Consider the following 25124-nt stretch of genomic DNA (forward strand, 5'->3'; position numbering starts at 1 on the left):
CCACGGGCTTGCCATGTTGCGTCTGGTTTTCGTCTTTGTTATAGCGGGGCTGTTCCCATGCCACAGTCTTTCCACAGACAACTCCTTCCACCACAACGTGGACTTCACAACTGACGACAACGGTGAACGGTTCAAGCTTCACAGTTCTGGGGTCCTCAGTGATGTTGTTGATCTTGATGTCGTTGATGGACTAAAGGTATGGGTATAAACGGTTGCAAGTGAATGTGTGTATATATGATAATTATAGTGAACTAAGTGAGTGAGATACGCCGCTTTGAGCAATATTCCAGCAATATCGCGGAGGGGGACACCAGAAATGGGCTTCACATATTGTACCCATGTGAGAAATCGAACTCAGGTCTTCGGCGTGACGAACGAACGCCTTAACTACTAGGCTATCCCACCACCCCAACAGTGGGCTGAGACATACGATTCGTAAGGTTAGGTATTATCTAATACTTCATGGATGCGAATGGCCCTGCAATAACTAAGGTGCCGTATTCCGTTTTATTACCCACGTGGTCAACGTATGGATAGTTGCATACTAATCTCGTACGTCACACGAGTGTCGTATCGCGTTGACCTGTGTCGTAACGACTTGAGCTGAGATTCTAACGATTTGATTGGATAACCGATGACCTCTCAGTTAGGTCACGTTGTGACGGAACTACTTGTTCATTCATAACAAACACGTGAATTCATTCATTCTACAACTTATATGCAATGTGGGAATGTACATATTGCAACGTTGCCGTGTCGCTGTTTAATTGTGAGTCGAACTGAGACATTTTATCCGTCGAAAAACATAAACGCAATGTTTCCACCAGTGATGTTAGCCGAGTGAAGCAGTTGCAAATCAAGAAACGAGGTGCTACGGAGTAGTTTACTGTAGGAGGCTGTACAAGAGGCGATGACAACTGACATGCATCGTGACGTCGGTTACCAAGGGGACAGACGAGAATGGCGTAGTGACGTCATTACAGTGTGACGTCTTGCAAAAGTGTTCATTCTTCCGCAACCTCTTAATGAAACCGGTTTCGGTTTGAAACCATAACAATAACAAAAATACGCTTTTTTGTCAATTTAATGCATGGAAGACGTGGGTAATAAATAAAATACCACACTCGGTCTCATTACATACGAATTATACGAAACTCGTGACCTTCCTGTGGTTTCCGACTTCGCTTTCGCTCGGTCAGATACCATAGGAAGGACACTCGTTTCGTATAATTCGTATGTAATGAGACCTCGTGTAGTATTCTCTATGGGCATTTCGAGTGTTGTCCCGCAGTCGTTCCAGGCCAAAATGATTAAATATTGTTCAAAGCAATTAATATATAAATCAAAACATATTCATCTATAACATTTCACCGGTCAGAGACAGATTTATATATTTCTTTCGAACAATTTGATTTTTGGTGAGACGTTCTGGTCTGACAATTTCTTATAAAGTAGATTAATAAATAATATAAAATATGATCATATGTACATGTATGACCGAGTATCAAGTGACCAAGTGGCATGTTTTGTGGTCAATGGGTACACACGCAATACTGACATTTCATAACCATATGCATAATGATTTTCTCATATGATAGGAATACATTGTGGCACGCGGTTCTGTATAATATATTTTGTTATCAGTGGATATCGCCAACACTTTCAACAGCTACACTACCGTGATTAAATGTTTATATGTTTTTGTGCAGTTTGGATTGATTTTGAATTGAAGCAATAAATATCATCAGACACTAGACCTCTGTTCATAATCACTTTTAATAATTAGTAACAAAGGCGATCACGAGAGGACATGTGTTTTCCAGCGCCTCGTGTGTGTGGACGACAGGGTCCTGTTGGTGACCACTCAGAAGGATGTCGGCAGGGACTGGAGAGTGGGTCAGCTCATCCTGGGGAGCACAACATGGAGGTGTAATGCGTCACAGGGATCTGGTGGAGATGGGATCTATGCTAAGATCTCCAGCATCTACTTTCCTACCGAATATCGTATTTCCATGCACGTTGTCCCTGCTGGGTAAGTACACACTATCGTGTTTTATCCATCATGTTCAGAAAGGTACTTTTATGACCAGACCAATGTCCATGTGCAGATCACCCCTTTAACATTTCACATGTCTTAAAGGCCCATATACACATCAGTCGTACAAATCCATTCACGTACGTCTCCGATTTACGGAATGACGCCTTTGACAGTCTCCGAATCTCGATCTTTGGAAGGAAAGTTGACAAATCCGAGAATGTAATAATTGGCAAAATTATCGGGACTATACCTCAGTCAATACTTTTTCCCTTAAAAGTGAGATACCAAGACTACGACATTTGGACTTCATGGAAAATCACGCAATCTTATACACTCTTCGAAAAAAAGAAAGGCATATGTGATTTTGAGAATATTGGACTCAGGTAGCTGCTGCGAAAACAATGCAAATATACTATTTATTTCCGAAAGTTCATGTTTGTGTAATTGATGCTTCAGCGCCAAAACGCAGCAATTTTAACATTTTCCCTTGTTTTAGACGTTTTTGAAGAAATATTCGCCAAAACGTCACCAAGAAAACATGCAAAGCAAAATGCATGTGCAAGTAAGCGGAAAAGCATGCGGTATCGATCATTATGAAAAAGCAAACATTGTGTTTAATTTTGTCATTCGTTTTTGCCTGGAAAAGAGATAATTATCAAGCCACATCTGTGTGCCGCCAATCGATACATCGTCATAGGCCGCCTTGAAGCTGGGGAGTTGCAGTCTGCAGTTGCCCGACATTTCAACGTTCACCAGAGCACCATATCTTGCAGACCAATTCCGCCGAGAAGCGGCCTTCCAAGAGTTACCACCCAAGCCCAGAACCGCTACATTCTGGTTGCTCACTTGAACAGCTGTGGAGACTGCACAATGCATCCCTAATTTGAGAAGAATTTCAAACCTAACTGTCAAGGATCGATTGCGTGAAGTGGGGATTCGACCAAGAAGGCCAGTTGTCGCCCCTGTTTTGAGATACTTCCATTGGCTCAATCGCTTACGGTGGTATCGTAGAGTCAGTAACTGGGAGCTTAGAAGCTGGAGGCGAATCTGGTTCAGTGATGAAGCACGATTTCATCTTCACCGTTGAGATGGAAGACAGCGTGTTTACCGTGAACGTTTTGCCCCTACTTGCATTCGACAGGGCGACATATTCGGTGGTGTGGGGTAAGATATCCAGCACACAAAGATCTGATTTAGTGGTGGTTCAGGGGAATTTGACAGCAAATCGGTACATCAACGAAGTCCTTGTAGTCACATGCTTCCGATTATGGAGTTGTTTGAGCATGACAACGCTACTTCACATAAAGTACGCGCCACGATCCGCTACCTTGCCAATTCTAACATCAGTGTCTTGCCATGGCCTTCCCGATTACCAGATCTAAACCAGAAAACGCCTCAGACACTTTCACAACTGACCATCACATTGCAGGAAGAGCATGAGCGACTTCGTCGACTTATCCAGTCTATGACAAGAGGGTGCCGAGCAGTAATTGCTGCCCATACAAAGTACTGACTTCGACGCCATCTTGTGGATTCAAGTAAACAGAAACACAAGAGACTCTTTGTCTATATACGTGTGAATTTTCACCTTTTTTACAATTTGGAATAAAATGAAAAAGATTGCTCTTAAACTAACGCAGTAACTTATGCGGGTTTTTTTCTTTTGAAGAGTGTAGTATCGACCATAACTATGACCATTTTATGGTAATCCATAACACTAAATTTCCTGTTTACATTCCCCCTCTATTGCTCGGCGGTTGGTGACAACCTCACATTTAAAGTCAGAGTTCGAGCCCACAATACGAACACTACCCAAACTAAGCGAAGCAGACTGCTGGAATGGATGTAAAGATATTAATATTTATATATAATTGTTTAGGTCATATTTTTATAATGTTTGCAAGGTGTGAAACTTTCATATGACGTTTTCTGGAAAAACCTGCAACTTTCAAAAGTGTGAGATAAGATTTTCAAGCTGTCGAATTCAGATCGCCTCTCAAATCAGCGGTTAGGAATGTTCATAATCTACCAATTAATGTTCTTCTCCATATATTTGGTATCAAAGTTTTGCCATTGTTACTGTACGGTAGTGAAGTCTGGGGTTTCCATCCGTCGCCATCTGTATTGAATATACACGATAGGTTCTGCAAACAAGTTTTAGGTCTTTCAAGAAACACGCCAAATATTGTAGCGAGTGTTGAAATTGGTCGTTATTAATTAAAGGTAAACCAGTATATTAAAATAGTTAAATATTGCGCTCGCCTCCTGTCTCAAGTTGAGAATGTAATCTTAAATAAGGTATATCAGTATTGTCTTGCTGAAAAAGGTATAGATTGTTGGGTTTATAAGGTGATATCTCCTTTGTACAGTTATGGTTTTGGCAATGTGTGGGCTAGTCAAAGTGCTGGAAATATATTTACTTTCACTGAAGGAAAAGCTGCACTGACATAGATAACCAGTTGTGGTCATCTGGTATTACACTTGTTTCGAAATTGGATTTCTATTGTAGACTCAAAGAAGATGTAGCTTTTGAGTTTTATATCAATAGTGTTAGTGTAAAACAGTTCGCATTTTCTTAAGTAGATTTCGTTGTTCAAACCACAATTTGATGATAGAGTACGGTAGACATTTTGGTCTTAAAAGGGAGGATCGCCTTTGCCCGCTTTGTATCATACCTAATATAGATAATGAATATCACTTTTGCCTGAAATGCCCTTTTTCATGGGAAATTAAGAAATTATATTCTCCCTAAATATTATCACACTTATCCATCTGAAGTGAAATTAGCTATTTTGTTCACATCAAAGAATACTTATATTATAAATTGTCTTGCAAAATACCCATTTTACCGTGAAAAAAACGAAATAAATTTCTTTGTACCGACTTCTGTATATGTGTGCAGTTATCATGATGTTGTACGGTGCTCTAATGATTATATATTCTGTACACCTGATGTGTAATGGGCCTATGGCCCTTTACTGAAAAAGCTCTCTCTCTCAGTTGTGTAATTATATGTCCATATGTGTAACCGGGCCATATATTCCTCAGCACCAGCAATAGGTCCATTTTAAGCATGATATTGAGCCATTATGAAGCAATATTTTGGTCATTTTTATGACCATGCTACGAACCATCGTTTGTATATCGGGTGTCCCAAAAAAGTGAACCGGTTTTTGTCAAGTATTTTTTCAACGATAGATAAAACGAATTTATTAAACATTTTTACAGAGTAACCCGAGGGTATCATCAACAAAGTTTACAAAATATCTAGGAGATCGGTCGCAAATTATGTGAGTATTGTCAAATTCAAAGCATGTAAAAAAATGCAATATCAAGGGAAAATTCGGTTCAGGCTCATAACGCCGACCTTTCGACCAAACTTTACGGTTGAGTGAAATATAAAGGTCGACGTCCTGAGACTAGTTTCATTTTGCCAATTAATAATGGATTACGAGGACAATGAAGGATCAACGAGTTGTTAGAGGAGGATAATCCGGATTATGCGGATGAGAGCACACCTAATGAGAAGATGACAACAGTTTAGATTTTTATCACGTTATTTCCAAACCTGAAACACTCAGTTGACAGATTTTAACATTTTTTATTAAGCAGCTTAATGAAACACTGTTATAAAATTCGACAAAACTGTGGCAATCACTGAATAATATTTATACATATATAAGAAATTTAAACTCTTCCCTTAATAGCACTCGTGACAGTTTGATGATTGTGTTCATCTTTCACCATGGTGACGATGTCATTCGTTGTTGATGCTGTGGATTTGCAGTCTTTTGCAGAACATATCCAAGATATCCAGTCTCGTTGTCTCTTGCTGACTCTGTACGTGAACCCGCCAACAGCCAAGTAACGACTGCCGAGAGCTGTAGGGATGAATCTCTGATCTAGCTGTGCATTTGCCATTTCGAAATCGAATGTGAATCCATTGGCCATTCCATAGATATTTATACCAAAGATATGAACGGTGTTCAATATTGGCACTCTGCTAAGTGTTATTGCAAACTTTTCAATGAATTGGAAGTGACATGTGCGACGAGTTCACCTTATGAAAACATCTAGAGTAGATTATCCGCAACGTTACTTAAACCTAATCAGAATTTAACCTTCAAAGGAAACCGCAGGTAGGCGTCCTGAGACTAGTGGAAAATCGAAAGGTCTGCGTCCTGAGACGACACCGAAAATTCACTTATTTCCATCTTTTCTCAATGTGGCCTCCATCTTCCTCCTCAAACTAAACGAAGCCGTTTCTTCCAGGCAGAAATGCGTTTACGTATTTCTTCCACCGATATCTCCTCCCGTGACATAATTATCCTGTCCTTTAACGCCTGCTCGGTCAATTCTCCTCTCACTGATCGGTAAACTTTCTCCTTTAGAGAATCCCATATTGCATTGCATTTTTTCACATGCTGTTTTGAGTTTGACAATACTCGCATAATTTGAAACTAATCTCTTTGATATTTTGTAGACTTGTTGAGTATGCCATAGGGTTACTCTTTAAAAATTTGTAATCAAATCGGTTTATTCATCGCTGAGAAAATACTTGTCAAAAACCGGTTCACGTCTTTGGGACACCCGATATAACGTTTCATTTCCGTTATACAAAGTGTTTGCCGTGTTCTGCCAGTTGCCTTGATGACAGGCAATGTATTAGGGAATAATTTGAGTGTATGCACGACTTAATGATAATAAAATTTGTTAAATATTTTCACGTAAAAGGGTTTTTTTGTAGGACGAGGCGCAAGTGAAGGAAACAGGGACGATATGTCTTGTTTATACTGCTTTGTGCTGTAAATTTTTGTATTAATTATTGAGTGAGCAAGTGAGTTACAACTTAAAGTCACAGTAACACTGTTTCACTGAAACATGCCGTACTTTTAATTTATAATGTGATATCAAATCTAAGGGACAGTGAATGAGTGGGTGAGTGAGTTAAGATTTAATGTTACATCGGCAATATTTCATCCATATCGTGACTTTAAAAAGTTAGGAATTCATAGTGGACGCAATTAAATCATTAAAACAAACTGTCGAGGAAGGTCAGTAAAACAACTAGATTATCAGAGATAGAGAATTAAACCTAGCATGTAACTGTAAAATTAAACAATATCTTATGGACAGTACAGTATAAAAACAGGCAATATAACAATATTTGATACAATATAAAACACAGGCTATAGATCGCAAACAACTGAAGGTAGATCACCATACTAGGGACCATGGGTACCGCGTTTTTACAAAATCTGGTAAGTATAAATTGACTTTGAATGTCTTGAGACTTACGTGTCCTCTCATGAGGACAATAATTTTACAATACTTTAACCCCCTGTGAGGATACAGTCACTAACAATCGCAGTTGCTGATTTAAAGTTCCAGTGATATAAAATACATCTATCTACAAAACAATTTTCTCAGAATTTATCAATCAATTCAATTTCTTTTTAAAATTCAGTAATAAAATGATAACAATTAACAATATAGAAAAGTTCCTTCAATGTTTTGACATTGAAATATTTATCCTTTGTGATGGAAAAATCTATACAGTCCAGCAGGACATGCTTGACCGTGATTTTGTCATCACAAGGGATGCAAAAATGGGAGGATCTTTGCCTTTTAACAACTATTCATGTGTAAACCTTGTATGGCCAATGCGACATCGTCGCATGATGACCTCTTCAAATCTGGACTGACAACCCAAGTAGGTGTAACCAATATAAAGTTTTGTTGCATGTAATTTATTAATACCTACTTGGGTGTCCTACTTCCTTTGCATCAGATCACGGAAATAAGTTCTAATGACGGCTTTGTAATCGGAGTATGGGATAAGAAGTGGTGTCACAGATTTGTTGAGTGCTGCCTTGGCAGCAGAATCGGCGATTGTGTTACCACAAATTCTAACATGGCTGTGTAACCAGCAGAGGACGATGTCGTATTGGCCAGTTGCAAGATCATTAAATTTTGGCACATTGATGATTGTGCACCTATACCCAAGGTATTTATTACTTGTTAGGATATTAATTCACGAAAATATGAAAGTGTAGCATAACTGACCATAACTAAAGCTAATTATTTTATTTCAAGGCCTTATGACATGATAGAGGAAGCCAACATTCACTTCCGCTACAGCCCTGGACGATCGGATCTGCCCGTTGAAACCAAGCGACGTCATCGCCGTTACCTGTCCAACATCCTCACCAAAATACTCGGGAATCTCGACTGGCAGGCCAATTTCTCAACCAGAATACCCTTCAATGAACATCATAATCAAAGTAGTAGCTCTGAGAAATACTTTACAGTCCACAAGACCTCAGGTGCGAGACAGGTAAATGTGACATTTTCTCCGTCGCAAGAAGAACTGCTCATGCTGAAGGATGACTTCACTGTGAGGTGCATGGATTGTCATGGGGGAACAGACATGTCATATGTGTTGTGAGTATGTTGTTATATTGTATATCCATGTTGATATATTGCATATCAGTCTTCATATATGGCATATCCATGTTGATATATTGCATATCAATGTTGATATATGGCATATCCATGTTGATATATTGCATATCAGTCTTCATATATGGCATATCCATGTTGATATATGGCATATCCATGTTGGCATATCCATATATTGCATATCAGTCTTCATATATGGCATACCCATGTTGACATATGGCATATCAATGTTGATATATGGCATATCCATGTTGATATAATGCATATCAGTCTTCATATATGGCATATCAATGTTGATATATGGCATATCCATGTTGATATATGGCATATCCATGTTGATATATGACATATTGATATATTGCTTATCTATGTCATCAAACCAGAAAGAGCTGGAGTGCAACAAGTTATCATCATTTTCTTAGCTATTTTAGCGCCAAACTCAACAATACTTCAGCTTCATGACGACTGCGTCCAAGTAATCGAGTGTTGACCTGATAATCTGATCGGGTTGTCACTCTCGCTGACTTGGTCGGCTCATGTCAGTGTAGATACATGCTCATGCCGTCAATCACTGGAATGTCTGGTTAAGACCGCCGTCATATTGCTGGAATACTGCTGTGTGCGGCGTTAAACAAACAAACAAGTGATTGATATTGTGAGAACTCGTGGTATGATGACACGTAGTCACCCAAGTCATCGAGCCCGACCCGCCACCTATACTATGCAGCAAAATATTTGTATATCTTAGACAACATCTCCAACTTTAACTGAGCAAAAACATTCCTTCCCAAATTCAGAATGGAACCCAGGAAATGGTCTTAAAGACGCAACCTGATCTCTGAGGTGGTACGGTGTTCTCCATGTTTTTCATGCAACTCATGCTGCACGTGCTGTTCACAAGGACCAGCCCTATAAAATGCACCCCCAAACCTGGTTGAAACATTCACATTACAACGTCAGCAGGATACCGCGACTCACGACAGCTCAGAGGAACCAGGCGCTAGGAAGACTTGGAGCTGGCCACACTCACAGGCAAATTGTAGTGCAAATAGGGTTGCGCAACAAAGAGAAAATGACCAGTCTTCCCATATGCTAGCGAAGCGAGGAAAAGTTGGCAACGTGCTTCCCTCGCTTCGGTTCGAAAAATATTTTTAATATCAAAATAAAATATCGCCATCATCAATGGTAGACACCCATTTCCTCACAGAGTTGTGCTCTCGGATTTCAAACCTCATATTTAATAATTACTCACGTACAATATATTTAATTCAACATTTTAAGCGCCACTCGTGGCATATCAAATCGTTCTTCGCCTCAATTACCCCTGCCAGCTTTCGGTTCAACGGAGTGAAGGAACAGTGGAGTTCAATTTGAATATGCTTTCATTTACCCGCTACGCCAGTAGTAGAATAAATGTTTCGAACATTCTTAACAGTTTAACGGTAAAATTATGCAATATGATATTTGTGTTTAATTTCTGGTTATTCTTGTTCCTTCACTCCGTCCACACTATTTGCGCTACAATTTGCCTGTGCCACACTGCAGAAGCCGTTGTCAATCACTTCCAAGTCAACGTTCCGACCATCTACAGGCTGCAGCAAGGTTTCCGGACCCCCAACACCACAAATGATCGCCCCCTTACTGGCAGACCAAGGGTGACCACAAGCCCGCCATGTTGTGCGACAGCATGTACAGAATCCCTTCATGCAGGCATTCGAAACAGCACGCCAATCAGTACTGATACAGTACGCCGACGTCTTAACAGCGGGAACCTCCATTGCCGTGGACCTATCCTCACCCCTCGTCATCGGCGTGAACGTCCACAGTTTGCCCTACAATACCAAAACTGGCGATACAGGCAATGGAGAACTGTTCTGTTCACAGATGAGTGTCGGTACTGCGTATCAACTGCAGATGACAGAACAAAAATATGGCGACGACGTGGCCAGCGTTACTCAGACCAATGTGTTATGGAAAGAGACTCATGGGGAGGTGCAAGCATCATGGTATGGGGTTGAATAGGCCTGAACCAGTGGGTCCTGTGGTGTTCCAGAAACTTGGTCCAGGGAGAGGATGTGGCATCACAGCGGTGCGCTACATCGACCAAGCTCTCAGTCCCCACGTCATTTCGCACGTCACCGGAACAACATTTTCCAGCATGATAACGCCCGGGCCCATGCTGCCAGAGCTACACGGGACTTCCTACAGCAGAACGGTGTCAAAATTATGCAGTGACCAGCCCTCAGTCCTGATTTAAACCCTATTGAACATCTTTGTGATTACATTCAGAGGAGACTGAATAATGGCATACCAAGGCCGAACACAGCCGATTTATTGCGCCAGGCCTTTCTCAGAGTGTGGTTGCAGGTGCCAATGGCCTTCATCAATCGATTGGTGCACTCCATGCATAGACGCTGTGCTGCAGTTATTGCCGCTCGTGGTGGTCACACTAGATACTGAAGTCAAGAGTCTGAATGGGCTGCAAACGTTCACGTAATGTCTTGAAATTGTGCTGAGTTATTCATTGATGTGTCAAAATATTGTACACAAAAAAATGTTTTTGATCCGCTTATTATGTCCATTTCTGTAATGATTTGATTACAGTGCCTATCTAATTTTGAAATCGTACTGACGTTTTCTCTGCTGCAGAAGATATGTCGTGGGGTGAAAATCTTTTAAGAAATATTTTATGTGGGGCAGCCAGACTGGATGACGGTTTAACGGAACAGAATGGGTTTTCTCTTTTTCGCTGTGTGCATTATACCAATGGCACCACCAAGCCTTGACCCACTCCGAAAGTTAAAAGATATCAAAGTGCTTCCTCGTTTCCTTCCTTGCGCATATACAGACATATAATGATTACATAGTTGTGAAAGGAGAGTGAGTGTGTGAATTTAGTTTTAATATATCAATATATAGATTATCTTGAATTTGTCAAGAAGAACTGTATACTTTATCATTACAGTGAACTACTCATAAAGAAGGTAAACAACAAGCCGAAAATGGTGAAATACATATCACAGGAAAGTGAGTGTGTGAATTTAGTTTTAATATATCAATATATAGATTATCTTGCATTTGTCAAGAAGAACTGTATACTTTATCATTACAGTGAACTACTCATAAAGAAGGTAAACAACAAGCCGAAATTGGTGAAATACATATCACAGGTGAGACGTACCAGGGTAATAACATGATACACACATAAGTATGTTAGCATTTTTCAGAAGAAGTTTAATGTATCCATTAATTCATCCAGTCCATATACAGAGTAAACGAAATATACAATTTGATGTTACATGCAGTAATACATCAATCTCGATATACAATACTTTTTAATATGATATTTCTTAAGATTGTTGCCTTATTTATGTTAGCACATTCTGCAAACCTTTCTCTGTAATGATCCTTAAGTAAGTTACTGATGATATATATCTGACTGAACCTACATTAGCCAAATGATAAATAACAGATGTTCGATACAATTTCACATATGTAATTTTTGCCCTGCAGCTCGAAGGTGAATCCCAACTACGGGCTGATATTGAAGTAGAGTTCAGCCAGGAGATGGGCGTGAACTACACAACCCCCCTGTGGGAAACTGGGCCGATCGAACTCATCCGTATACCCGTGGCTGCAGTCAGGCAATTACCTCCAGTGGAGCTATCTCTAGCTTACAACACACAAGCTCTGGCAAGCGTCTTTGGTTACTCCGGAGGCTCTGGTAGAGGCAGAACAGGGTTCAGAGCAAGTGGCAGATATACAATATGTGAGTATATGTGCAGTTTACTGTTTAGATTAACGTCTTTACTACCCCGTGAAATCATCTGAGAGTATTTGTGGACTAATGTGAGGAAAGGGATGTAGACATATAGATCTATATTGTAATATGCGGTGTCGACATTGTGATACTTACAACATTCAGATACTACATTTCGTAGTCTTTCGTTATGACACGACAATAGAGGCGATAGACTACCTCCATTTAGAAGTATTTCACATTTAGTTTTGTCATAGTATGAACAACCTTAATTGGAACTGACAGATTTCGGGACTTTAGAGGCATTTAGAAGTTGGTGTTCAAGTAAAACGCAAATATTATGGATGACAACTTCTTCTTTATAGTATGTCACAACTTTTCTGGGCTACTCCATACTCCAAGGGACTTCACCTGACGAAGGGGCAAGGAATAGCCCAGAAACGTTGTGACATACAATAAAGAAGAAGTTGTCATCCATAATATTTGCGTTTTACTTGATAGATTTCGTTCCTGAAGTTTTCCGTTTTACAATACTATTCCTGAGACATTTATCAATATATTTATTTAAAGCTCTACGTGAATAGATATACAGTATGTAGAAAGATCTTATGCCGCATATAAGCCATATGGATTCTGATAAGAAACTTTATGCTACGTCTATGGTTAAAAAAATATGTCAACGTTATCTTTGATTATGTTGTTTGTTTGTTTGGTAGTTTGCTAGTATGGTGTACTGTTGGAACATTTGTCTATCTTCAAGATCTGCATCGGCACCAGTCAGCTGTATTAATAATTTCATTGCATTGTAGCGCAGCAGTTTGATGCATCATCATCGTTGCACGGAGACATCACATCTCACGCCTGGACATCGGATGGACAGGACACAGTAGAGATGGCTGTTCCTGACACATTCAACGTCACCGTAGATGTGTTCCAGAAGGTAGTAGTTGAATGCATTAATAGTTGATTTGTGTTAACGTTCATGAACCACTTGCCTTGGACGGCCAATGGTTAAAGGAGTAGGGTTCGCACGTTGCAATTTCCCTAACAATAGACTACATGAGAGATTTACTTATGTTATGTCAAAAATCAAGGCCGTGATCACGTATCCATACCTGCCAATATCGAGCTCAGACATTACAGAAATCTGTTTATCATTATTGCCTTTTGTGTTAGCAGCATTGTAACTCAGATTTCAAGAGTTCCGTCAGAAGAACACTCCTAATTTAGTCAGTGTAACTAACTGTTATATCACCGGTTCAAAATACCCTCAATAACGTGCCTGGTTAACGCATTTTGAATGCAACGGTATCAAATAACAGACATTACCTTTAAGTCCCAACGCTTGAAAGGGGAAATAATTCACTATGCTGTGGTGTGCCACTATCCAGTCCCGTTCAACTTTTATTCATCCTATGTCCTTGAACGACGAATTTCAGGACTCAGGCATCCAAACCAAAAGTGTAGGTATACACATATTTTTAATATTGCATTAAACATATAATGAAAAACAGTAACTTCGACCGCTGAGAGGCTTGTGTCTAAACAACATGCTGTCATTTTCCAGATTTTTTTCAATGCCTCTGTTTCCTGGAAAGTAAAGGACATAACCATCAACCTGTACCCGCCAATGGAAATAATGTACGTATGTATAGCGTGTTGTGATGTGTCTGTTCGTTCACCTGCTAGAATACAGAATCTAATTACATTTATCGACCATGTAATGAGAAAACTAGTAATGAAATAATCAAACAATTATTGATGAGTGAGTAATGCCGTAATCTTAGTGTAGACTACCAACCACTTTATATTTTGACACTTGTCAAGTCACCGAACAAGACGTGTAGGCTACAATATGTACAACACGTTAACACAGTTAATACAGTATTGACTTTGGATTTACAGAGTAAAGCCAAGCATGAAAATGGAATCAGTCATTACTGGACTTAAAGTATGCACAGAAGCGGCACTTGCAGTAGATGGATTATTCTCTGTTGAAAAGTCAGTTCTTTCCGTTCAAGCATTTGGATTGAACATATGGTAAGCATGAAACGTGTTGATATACGAAAGTCATATTGAATAGGACGATACACTCAGCACGATTCCCATGTTATTTCGGAAATGACACTTTGAGACTTAGTGTTATGTTGTGACATCAGCTTGCATTACTAGTCTGTCAAAGTAAAGGTATTTGTTTCAGGGATGTTATGTTAAATCCGAAGATCACGAAAAGAGAGACACTCACAGAGTCCAGCCTGTCCCTGACATGTTTGGCCCATTGTGACGGCCCTGCAGAACTTGGGCCTCCACTCACACAGGACCAGGTGTGTGGCGGAATGACTGACGGGGTTGTACGGGGCAGCAGTCTCTTCAACAAGTAAGTTGACGTTCTCTACTCAGTATAATCGATTAAGAAAAACCAGTCATTTCATGTTTTTCTTCATCGTATGCTATTACCTATGCCATATGTGAATCATTTGTAATTCGTCTCGTTGGACTCGCGTTAATAACATCGGTTGCTGAAGAATAAACATTTCTGGTATTTCTGTTCAAGAACTGTTCATTCCGTTGTAGGTTCGAGGTTTTGGAAGGAACGGACATTGTGTTTGCTGCTGAGGAAAGTGAACTTTGTGAACTGACGCCATCAACATGTTCATTATGCAACAACCATTCAACAAGCATCTGTGCTAGTAGATATGTGATACCTCGTCTTGCCCGTGCAATCACTAAACTGAGTCACTTGGTCAAAACAGAGTGGGCAAACGGTATGTATGTGGTTTTCTCGTAACAGTTAAAACAGGGGTTGGATTGTATATTTCAGTAAATCATGTTTACTTTTTGTTTGTTTTGTGTGTACAAACACCTTAACTATCTGTAACAGTAATATATAGTTGCTCTGCAACATGATTTTACACTTTTTAAAATATGTTTTTTCCTACATTCCCTTCTGAAATATGTTTGAAATCCAAATGTTTCAGTCGAAAACGTATCATTAGGAATTTGTAATAACATGAGTTGGAACTGATGCCATGTGTGTGATATAACTAGTCAGTGTCTCCCATAGCAACACTCGTAGTACTTGCGGCCTGGGATGAACCAAGCCCAGCCTTTCCTGATGGTCACCATGGAAACAGTTCACTCCACTATGAAGGCAGAGCTGCTGTTGTAACCTTGTCAGGAGTTCCAGGTATGTCTTCGTAAATGCCATACCGGACATTGCTATAATTTTGTTTGGGCACCAAACGCATGACTATATTTTTTCTGTATTCTCCAGCGATCTTCTCTCAAGGAATATAATTTAATGGTCAAAGGTTTTGACAAGAGTACGTTAACATTGATTGTAAACCCAAAGTCACCGTGTTCTTTAATCTGATTGATTGAAAAACATGATCGAATGGTATTTGATTCCCGGAAATGTCAAGACTGTTCACTGCGTATTGACACGTACAAATATCGCACACAATTGTATTGTTGCGTCGTCAGCAGTGGCGGCGTCATTCAAATCATATTGTGACGTAATGACGTCACAAATGAGCAGTTCCAGATGCTACCATGGGAAACAGCCGAAACAGCCATCTGATGACACTTCACTGCTGTACCCGTACCCGATGTCAGTGAGTGCAGACACAAAAACGTGTGTGGACCTTTTGGTTTATTTTTGTGTTTACAATGTCGATAAACATCATGTGTTGGCCACTTTCCGAGTGTTTTTGGGCATTTGAAGCACGTGAATATTTCATTTGAAACCTCCGGCTAATGCCGTCGGTTCCAAATGAATTCCCGTGCTTTAAATACTTAATAACACCCGGAAATTAGCTAACACAGCTAACACATGATGTTTATCTCCTAAACGTCACATCGGCAATATTTCAGCCATATCCTCACTACTAAAGCTATCTGTTAATAGGGCCAACTTTACAATAAATACATGTCAATGAAACACAGTAAAATTACTAGATATCACAGAATTTCTCTGAAACCTAGTAAGTAACCATAAAACTATCTTACTTTAACTAACAATACAATGTACAAACGGGCTATAGATCGCAAACGACTAAAGGTTGATCACCACACTAGAGACCATGGGAGCTACAGTCCATTTGCATGGATCCCTTCTTTTGCTACCTTCATGGACTCTAACTGGATTTAAACCATCCCTTCTGCTGTTAGCGACTAATGTAAGGTTAGCCACGTGTGTAACATCCACATGTATACAGCGATTAAATTCTGTGATGTACACAACTATTCTATGAATGATGTGTGTTTACATACCCTCTAAGGGGGGACAATATTTCACAGTACCTCAACCCCCATCAAAGGCCTGGCTACAAATAACCTCAGTTAACGATCATATACTACTGTTTTGTAAAAACTATATGTATAAAAAATATGGATTAATTCTATCTCTTTTAAAAAGCATAATATTAAAAGAGAATAAACATTATGCAACGATCCTGGACCATTTTCACATAGAAATATGTAGCCAGTGTTATACTGTGTATAGATAAGGTATACATGCCTGGCAGATAAGATGGACTAAGTGCATCCGAGTGTAATCCGGATCAGGTTTCCGTATAGGAACAACAATTACTTTACACCATTAAGGTGGAAAGTGACTATATGCCCGGATTTCATCAAATATGAATAGAAGAATTTCTAAACATAGTTCTGGTAAGTGCTTCAGGATCTGATAGTGGATGCAGTCATGAGCTTGCCCAAGGGCAGTAAGGGTTCCTTACCTTTTCTGGATCATGTCATTGGTATAAGTGAACTGAATCTTGAGACATCATTTTGCCACGATATCGGCAACTACTATGTGCGAGATTAGGAATCAAGTAACAGTAAGAACGTGAGTTTCCTTAGAAACATTATATGGAAACGGCACTGCATAAATATTTTGTCCCAGGATTACGCGAATGTATGTTTTGTTTTAGTGTTATGTGTTTGAGGTTTACCACTGTCTCACAATCCATATCTAAAGTGTGAATACCATTGTTGTATTTTCCTATAGCCGCCAACACCGTTGACAACACGATCTTTGACAGACTGGGCTCCCAGTGCGTCTGTTCTGGATTCGACTATGTCAGCATCAACAGAGAGCTCGCTGTTGTCCACGTTGCGATCAAGAAGGATGGTGTGATGACCATGAGTACTGAAAGAGCAATGTTTGAAGAACTTATAGCTGACGATGGTAAAGGTTGATGCAAGTCATTACTGATATTTGTTTTTTAAAAAGAAATAAAATATTTTCGTCTTTTTTTTGCCGTTTGTCCTCTGGAATTCGTTTGATGGTTGGTTCAACACATTATTGCATGGCATGAGATATGTTTACTTTGTAACAACGTTGTTGGTTGGTTGTTGTTTAACGTCGCACTCAAGTCTCAGCCAGACAATTCGGTGATCAACAGCATAATCATCGATCCACACAACTGGGATACGGTGACATGTGTCAACGAAGTCCACCCGATCCTGTTAGACGCCTCTTACCCGATGCTCATGCTGTTGGTCACTGGATTGTCTGGTTGAGACTCGATTATTCACAAACCGCAGCCATAAAGATGGAATATTGCTGAGTGCAGCGTTAAACAACAAACCTACCAACAACGATGTTACAAAGTAAACATATCTCATGCCATATAATAATGTGTCCACACATTATGAGACACAACATTACAATTATTTGTATTGTTTTAATGTTTGTATTTTTAATATCTCACAGGTGATGACGATAGATTCCAAAGGTGTGCGAAAGAGGCCCCTACTCTGAATGTAGGCGACACCATACCATCCGGAGAAGGCGTGGATGAGGCATGTGGACCACCTCAAGGTGTTCTGAGCAGATTGAATTCTGAAGATATGCAAAGGTGTGAAATCCGATACTGCAGAGCTTCTCTCTTAAGGAGACCTCCCCATGCTTAAAATGTACACATGGAATCTTTTTTAAATACCAATAATTCAGATGTTCTGTTCTAGGCTGTATCACTACGACAAAAGTGATGTTGTGTTCAGGCCTGAGGGAACCTCCAGCAGTGTGTGTGGATTCTCCACCCGAAGATGTAGAACACCATGTCTACCCTCCATGAACCAAACAGAACCTTGGTCATACTGCAGCACTCGGCTAATGACTCCCAGGATGGCACTCAAACTACGACAACTCGCTAAACTAGCACACGCAGAAGACATAGGTACAGTCATACAGTTATAACAACTTTTGATTTCCCATATACGACGTGTTCATTGCTTAATGCCTCTCTCAATATGCCAGTTATATGATGGCGATATATACATCATTGAAGACCAATTCTAACCCGGATGTTCACTGCTTGGACATACTTCAGAAGACTGGGTATCACAAAACTAAATTGATAAGTTTTTGATATTATATTTGAAATGTGAAGCAGGAAGAGAAATTAATGGAATATTACTGTAGAAATATATGTATGTTCTGTGTTTGTATTGTAGGCGTGAACGTTGAAAGAGCATTTGCTGAGCAGTCAGACATGCTACTGCATTACAGAGAAGGAAGGTATTTAGTTTTTGTTTTCCATGAACTACTTCATCTGCTAAATAATAGAATTTGCAGGAACTTCATGTCCAAGGTCCAATGTTAATTATTTACTCAGTGCTAAGTATACACAAGCACTATGATCATTCATACGCTTAAAAAAATCACCTCCTCTCACTTCTCAATCCATTTCGGTATATCAGTTTAAAGTTAAGACAGTGAGACATTGTATTTGAAAACTAAACTATTCTAAGGATGTGTGGTACAGAATATGAGGCTTGAATAATGGGTAGATCATTGAGTTCGTCAATGTTTATGTGAATAGTCTGCTAGTTCTAAAAAATGTGAAACAATCAGTACATCCTTAGCTTCCAGAAATACGAAAACATATCCTAATACGCGAGTGAGTTATAGTCACATCGGCAGTATTTCAGCCATATCGAGACTCCAATCTCTAAAATTGGATTTCAATCAGAACAGTTAAGAAAAAACACAGGCTGTAGATCGCAAGCAACTGACGGTAGATCATCACACTAGGGGCCATGGGGACTTTCAGTACTTTTGCTCCCTGCATGAACCCTTGTATAGTTAAATGAATTCGGTTATTGAACAGTGATATGTAATATAATTTCAGAGGGATGCGTCTCACAAGTTCGCCGATTTCAAGTTTAAATAGGTTGGCTGTTTTGGCTGCATGTTCCGGTTTCGATTTCATGAACTTTTCAAGCCCCCAATTTATCGAAGTGTTTGTCAAGAGTCAGGAAGATTTCATTGGAATACGGGTAGAGTTTTCTCATGACGCCATTGCTAGGCTTGCAGTTGGCCCTCCTCCAAATGAACAAACAGAATACATGTACCCTGAATCTCTAGAACATGAAGCAATATTGCCAAACCTTTTTCCCGGCTTTGACAAAGAGACCTATCTCTCTGAATATTACACCATCCAAGATATGAGCTGTCCAAACAGACATTATTTGCGGGTTGACTCATCACTGCTCATGTGTCTTGATCTAATTTCCGAGGAATATGGTGATAAAGTAGAAATTGTACAAGGTTCTGGGTATCGTACACAGTCCGTAAACATGGTGAATTTTGACATTAGGCATGTGGAGGAAATGTATAGATTCCAAACAGGACAGGCCGTGGAGTTGAGGCCACCTCGGTATCGACATAATTCCGAATTAGTTTATTTGGCTAAAACGTTGTTCAGATCCTGTACGCCCTTTCTTAGACAGCAGATGAGGGGTTTAGGTGTAGGGTGTCACCAGAATCGACTGTATGTGGATATCAGACCTCTTCAAGTTGGCAATGAACTGAACTACATCACACTGTGGAACACTGGGAACACTACCTACTACAGGCAGATATTGGACATACAAGAGGAGTTACTTCAGGGTGAGATACTGCCTGGTGTTATGATTCTGTAATAGTATCACGTTACAAATATAGGTCTAAAAGTGAACCCGAAAGGGTGGGACAGTTTTGAAAACACTGGGTGTCATTACTGATATTCCTGGTCCACTCATATATTGTGCGAGGCTATTTTTCCCTTTAAACCAAATGGAATGGATTTTGAGGATGGCCAAGACTGAGTGTTCTTTTGCACTAACGTTTAAATACTTTCGAATATTGTGATCATATCATCTCATGTTGCATAATTAATATGTTCAAGCTATTGTTTTCTAAGGTGGTCCTGTTATTCATCCTTTTGACAATGGGATCTGCGATATTCATCCTCTAGGTAGTGCGAAACAATACCTCACCTTCCAGTTTCATCAAAATGGGTATGTAAGACGGAATCATTTCATGTGATATTGGCCGCAGCATATTAGAAATGTAGTACACTTATTACCCATTCGCCCTTGCTTTCAATACATTGTAAGCCATGTCATGTCATCAAAATAATGTGGAAGCATCAAGGGGATCAATTCAGGATTTGAAATCACGATAAATGATTGCGATATACCTGAGTTGTACAACAGCGTACAGTGAATTGTGGCAACCTAGAGGACTGGAACATTCTCTGTGTAAAGAGTAGTTGCCTTGAGATGAAATGCATATCTCGTGTTTACTTGAAACGGTATTTAAATGCCATATTTTCAGAGTGTTAATAGCCATTGGAATGTTTCTTCAGGCTATGCTCGAAGGCTGAGCAGCCAGTATTCTGCAAACAAACCTTATCATTCCGCAAGGAGGAGGCTAGAAAGTTGCAGGAGCGAATGACTTCAGCTGCTGGATTTGGTCGTCTGCCCAGACTGGACCTCAATCCGGACATAGAGAAATGTCTTGTTGAGTTATGCGGGGGATGTCCGGCGACAGGTAGCTAATGTCTTAGCTCAGTTATGATGATGGAGTGAAAAGTCCGAGACCAAATAATACCAGTAGTTATCTGCTGATTGATTTCTCTATTGCAAAATGTAAATTCAAAAATCTTAATGTGTTTATTTTTGTCAACATATAAAAAACAAGTATGCAGTTGATTTCTAGTCATCTCCATGTATTTTAGTTTTGTGGTTGGTTTTACATTCACAGGCTTCAACAAACTTGTGTCGTTTCTAAGAAGTAAACCTCCTTTGGTAATTTGTTCTGATAAATTGAACTATTTGCCACGCGTTTACCTTCCAGGTCATCTGTGGGATGAGAAAGTGAAAGCATGTTCAGTGGTTGTGGACAAGTTTATCAACCGAGCAACCAGAGCATACCCTGATCTGACAGACCGGGCAACCTTCTTTGACACCGAGACGGCAGAGTCCAGCGTCCACTCCCTCGCCTGCCATGACGGCAACATCTGTGTTGAAAACATTCAGCTGTACTCTTTGTTAAGTGAGATTTCTTTTTACCCAAACATGTGTATATGTATGCTAAATAGAAGCGACTGAACATTGTCCATAATAGTAAAAATCTCGATTGTTTGATTCCAACTATTTGGTGAGCATGAATGTGCATCAGTACCAGATAGTCATGGCACCTGGTACCAGCCTGCAAAGGCAAGTTTATTGTTCACTCAACGTAATACACGGGAAGACGACTTTCACATGTCTACTGTAAACCCTTTTGAGAGATGTAGTAAGGCCTTGAGGTGGATGTCGCCCCTGTTGTGACAAAGTCTTGTGGATAAATAATGATTGTGCTTGGATGAACATATTTTTTGTTGTTTCATTTGGAAACTCCACCAGGATACATGGAAACGTTTTCCTCAAATGAATCCATATTTAATAATTAGAATTCAATGAATTATGCCATGCAATTGTTGCCTGCATGAACATTATTGATAAAAGATTTACATATCATTAACTAACTTCTGATATCGCTTGGTTCCAGTGCCGTTGATGACGTCACGTTATCCAACAGAGCCTTCAGGCAGTATTGAGGTTTTGATGTTCAGCTCCGAGAAGAATCCGATGCCATTGATGGAACTGGTTGAGCAGGAGATGGCCTACAGGTCTGCGGGCAGGGTTCGAATCTACATAGATCACCAGGAAGATGTGAAGAGCTTGAAAGGAATTCTGAAGGTAATCACGCGTAGACAACACTGTAAAACACATTTATCACAAATTAACAAATAGTCAAGTTTGTATAATGAAATATACGATATGCATTTACTTTTTCTAATGTTCATTATAAGACAATATTTACCAACAATAATTTCAAGACATGACCGAAGTGTATGTCCAAGTGCAGATAAATATAATATGAGCTTCCCTGAAGGTTCCTGTCCATGTTGCAGGCGTTGTTGTATAGTTTGACGTCCTGGCTTCACATTAAGAACATGCGAAGAAACTTAGTGCACCTTTAATTGTAAATTAGTAAATGTAGTTGCTAAACATTAATTTGGGATCATGTGCTGACCGTAAAATATACTCAGCAGCAAAATGAACGTCAGTACGAATTCAAAATTATATAGGCACTGTAATCAAATCATTACAGAAATGGACATAATAAGCGGATCAAAAACATTTTTTGTGTACAATATCTTGACACATCAATGAATAACTCAGCACAATTGCAAGGCATTACGTGAACGTTTGCAGTCCATTCAGACGCTTGACTTCAATATCTAGAGTGACCACCACGAGCGGCAATAACTGCAGCACAGCGTCTATGCATGGAGTGCACCAATTGATTGATGAAGGCCATTGAGAAAGCCCTGGCGCAATTAATCGGCTGTGTTCGGTCTTGGTATGACATTATTCAGTCTCCTCTGAATGTCATCCCAAAGACGTTCAATAGGGTTTAAATCAGGACTAGGAGCTGATCACTGCATAATGTTGACACCGTTCTGCTGAAGTAGCGCTGGCAGTATGGGCCTGGGCGTTATCATGATGGAAAATGTTGTTCCGGTGACGTGCGAAATGTGGTATGACGTGGGGTCTGAGAGTTTGGTCGATGTAGCACACCGCTGTGATGCCACCTCCTCTCCCTGGACCAAGGTTCTGGAACACCACAGGACCCACTGGTTCAGGCCTATTCATCCCCATACCATGATGCTTGCACCTCCCCATGACTCTCATTCCATAACACCTTGGTCTGAGTAACGCTGGCCACGTCGTCGCCATTTCTTGTTCTGCCATCTGCAGTTGATACGCAGTACCGACTCTCATCTGTGAACAGAACAGTTCTCCATTGCATGTATCGCCAGTTTTTGGGCAAACTGTAGACGTTCAAGCCGATGACGAGGGGTGAGGATAGGTCCACGGTAAGGTCTACGGCAATGGAGGTTCCCGCTGTTAAGACGTCGGCGTACTGTATCAGTACTGATTGGCCTTCCGTGTGTTCCCACTGTCTGGCGTGCTGTTTCAGATGCCTGCATGAAGGGATTCTGTACATGCTGTCGCACAATATGGCCGTCTTGTCACCTTGTGATCAACCTTGGTCTGCCAGTACGGGGGCGATCATTTGTGATGTTGGTGGTCCGGAAACGTTGCTGCAGCCCGTAGATGGTCCGAACGTTGACCTGGAAGTGATTGGCAACGGCTTGTGCAGGGTGGCCAGCTTCAAGTCTTCCTAGCGCCTGGTTCCTCTGAGCTGTCGTGAGTTGCGGCATCCTGCTGACGTTGTTATGTGAATGTTTCAACCAGGTTTGGGGGTGCATTTTATAGGGCTGGACCTTGTGAACCATTGTTGAGACCATTTCCTGGGTTCAATTCTGAGTTTGGGAAAGAACGTTTTATCTCAGGTAAAGTTGGAGATGTTGTCTAAAATATATAATCAAAACATGAAATGAGTTCCAAACTGACGTTTCTTTGCTGCTTAGTATATTATACCAACGCAGATCATGGGACATGATCTACTGTAGAATGCACCATAACAGTAGCGTCAATTAGTTTTTCCATCATGTGTTTGCCAATAGATTTTAAGAAAAACTGTATCAGTAACCATGTACAGTGATGTTTCTAGCATACTGTACAATGGAGTTTACGATTTCTCACGTGTACATCTCTTGAAGGTCCTCATGGTCTACAACAAGAACGTATCTGAAGTCGAGTTCCATGTCTATGATGACCTTGACATTGATCTGATAAAGGCTGACGTCCAGCGCAACCTGGACGTGTGGGCAGGTGAGACGTGTTCCGATCACAGCAGATTCGCAATATCACCCTTCACATTTCACCAACTGAGTCACTCCCGGAGGAAGAGAAGCCTTGCAAGGAGTCAACACAGGAATGAGGCTCGACAGAAAATATTCGACTGGGAGATGGAGTGGATGATGAAGCTTCTGTAGTCCTTGAAGCACATTTTGATTGATTATTATAGTCATATATGGTCGATTCCAACGAAAAGTGTACACAGCTGGGTACAAGGTGTCCAAAATAGAATTGCTTGCACCTTGTAATTCTTTTTACCAATGTAAAGTCAACATATTTGCCTCTTATGAAAATCAGTTGCCATCACTAATCTCTAAAAGTGACAAGCTGGTGGATCAGTGAAGTTGGAGGCTAATTTGCTAAATTACCTACAAATACCAACATTATACCTTGCATATCCTGTGATTAGATTAGTTATATGTTGCCTGACATCCAAATTCACTGTTGTTTTGCATGCACAATATGTTAATGACTATAGAAACTCTGAAGCCATATCATGATTTCTTTCATGTTTTATAACCTCAAGCTTTACGAAAATATAACCATTTTGGTACCTTGTTTGATGTAAGTGAGATAGCACCACTTAGTGTTCTTTTCACAAACAAATCATAATTACATATCTATCTTATTCATCTGAGAGACAACGGGTTGAACGTTCGGTAAGTACAACAAATTTGAAAATGCATCAATAACTAAACTTTGGGTGGAAGAAATGTACTTGTAGCTAACAAATATCACATAATTCATTATATTTCGTATATGTTTATATATGTC

General features: G+C 40.0%; 1 protein-coding gene across 1 annotated transcript; it reads left to right on the plus strand.

Annotated features, from left to right (window-relative positions):
- Positions 1–13: 13 nt before the first annotated feature.
- Positions 14–24522, plus strand: LOC124268503. Its single transcript, XM_046703483.1, has 18 exons — positions 14–196; positions 1824–2032; positions 8135–8482; positions 11613–11670; positions 12014–12269; positions 13070–13200; positions 13828–13901; positions 14461–14637; positions 14835–15025; positions 15325–15447; positions 17272–17451; positions 17980–18124; positions 18234–18445; positions 18723–18786; positions 20900–21084; positions 21391–21588; positions 22087–22277; positions 24212–24522. Exons 1-18 carry the CDS (start codon positions 14–16, stop codon positions 24485–24487), a joined length of 3201 nt encoding a protein of 1066 aa, XP_046559439.1. The 3' UTR covers positions 24488–24522.
- The last annotated feature ends 602 nt before the right edge of the window (positions 24523–25124 follow it).

Source organism: Haliotis rubra, unplaced genomic scaffold (assembly GCF_003918875.1).
Source record: "Haliotis rubra isolate DU_JTF1 unplaced genomic scaffold, ASM391887v1 Scf1386, whole genome shotgun sequence".
NCBI lineage: Eukaryota > Metazoa > Mollusca > Gastropoda > Lepetellida > Haliotidae > Haliotis > Haliotis rubra.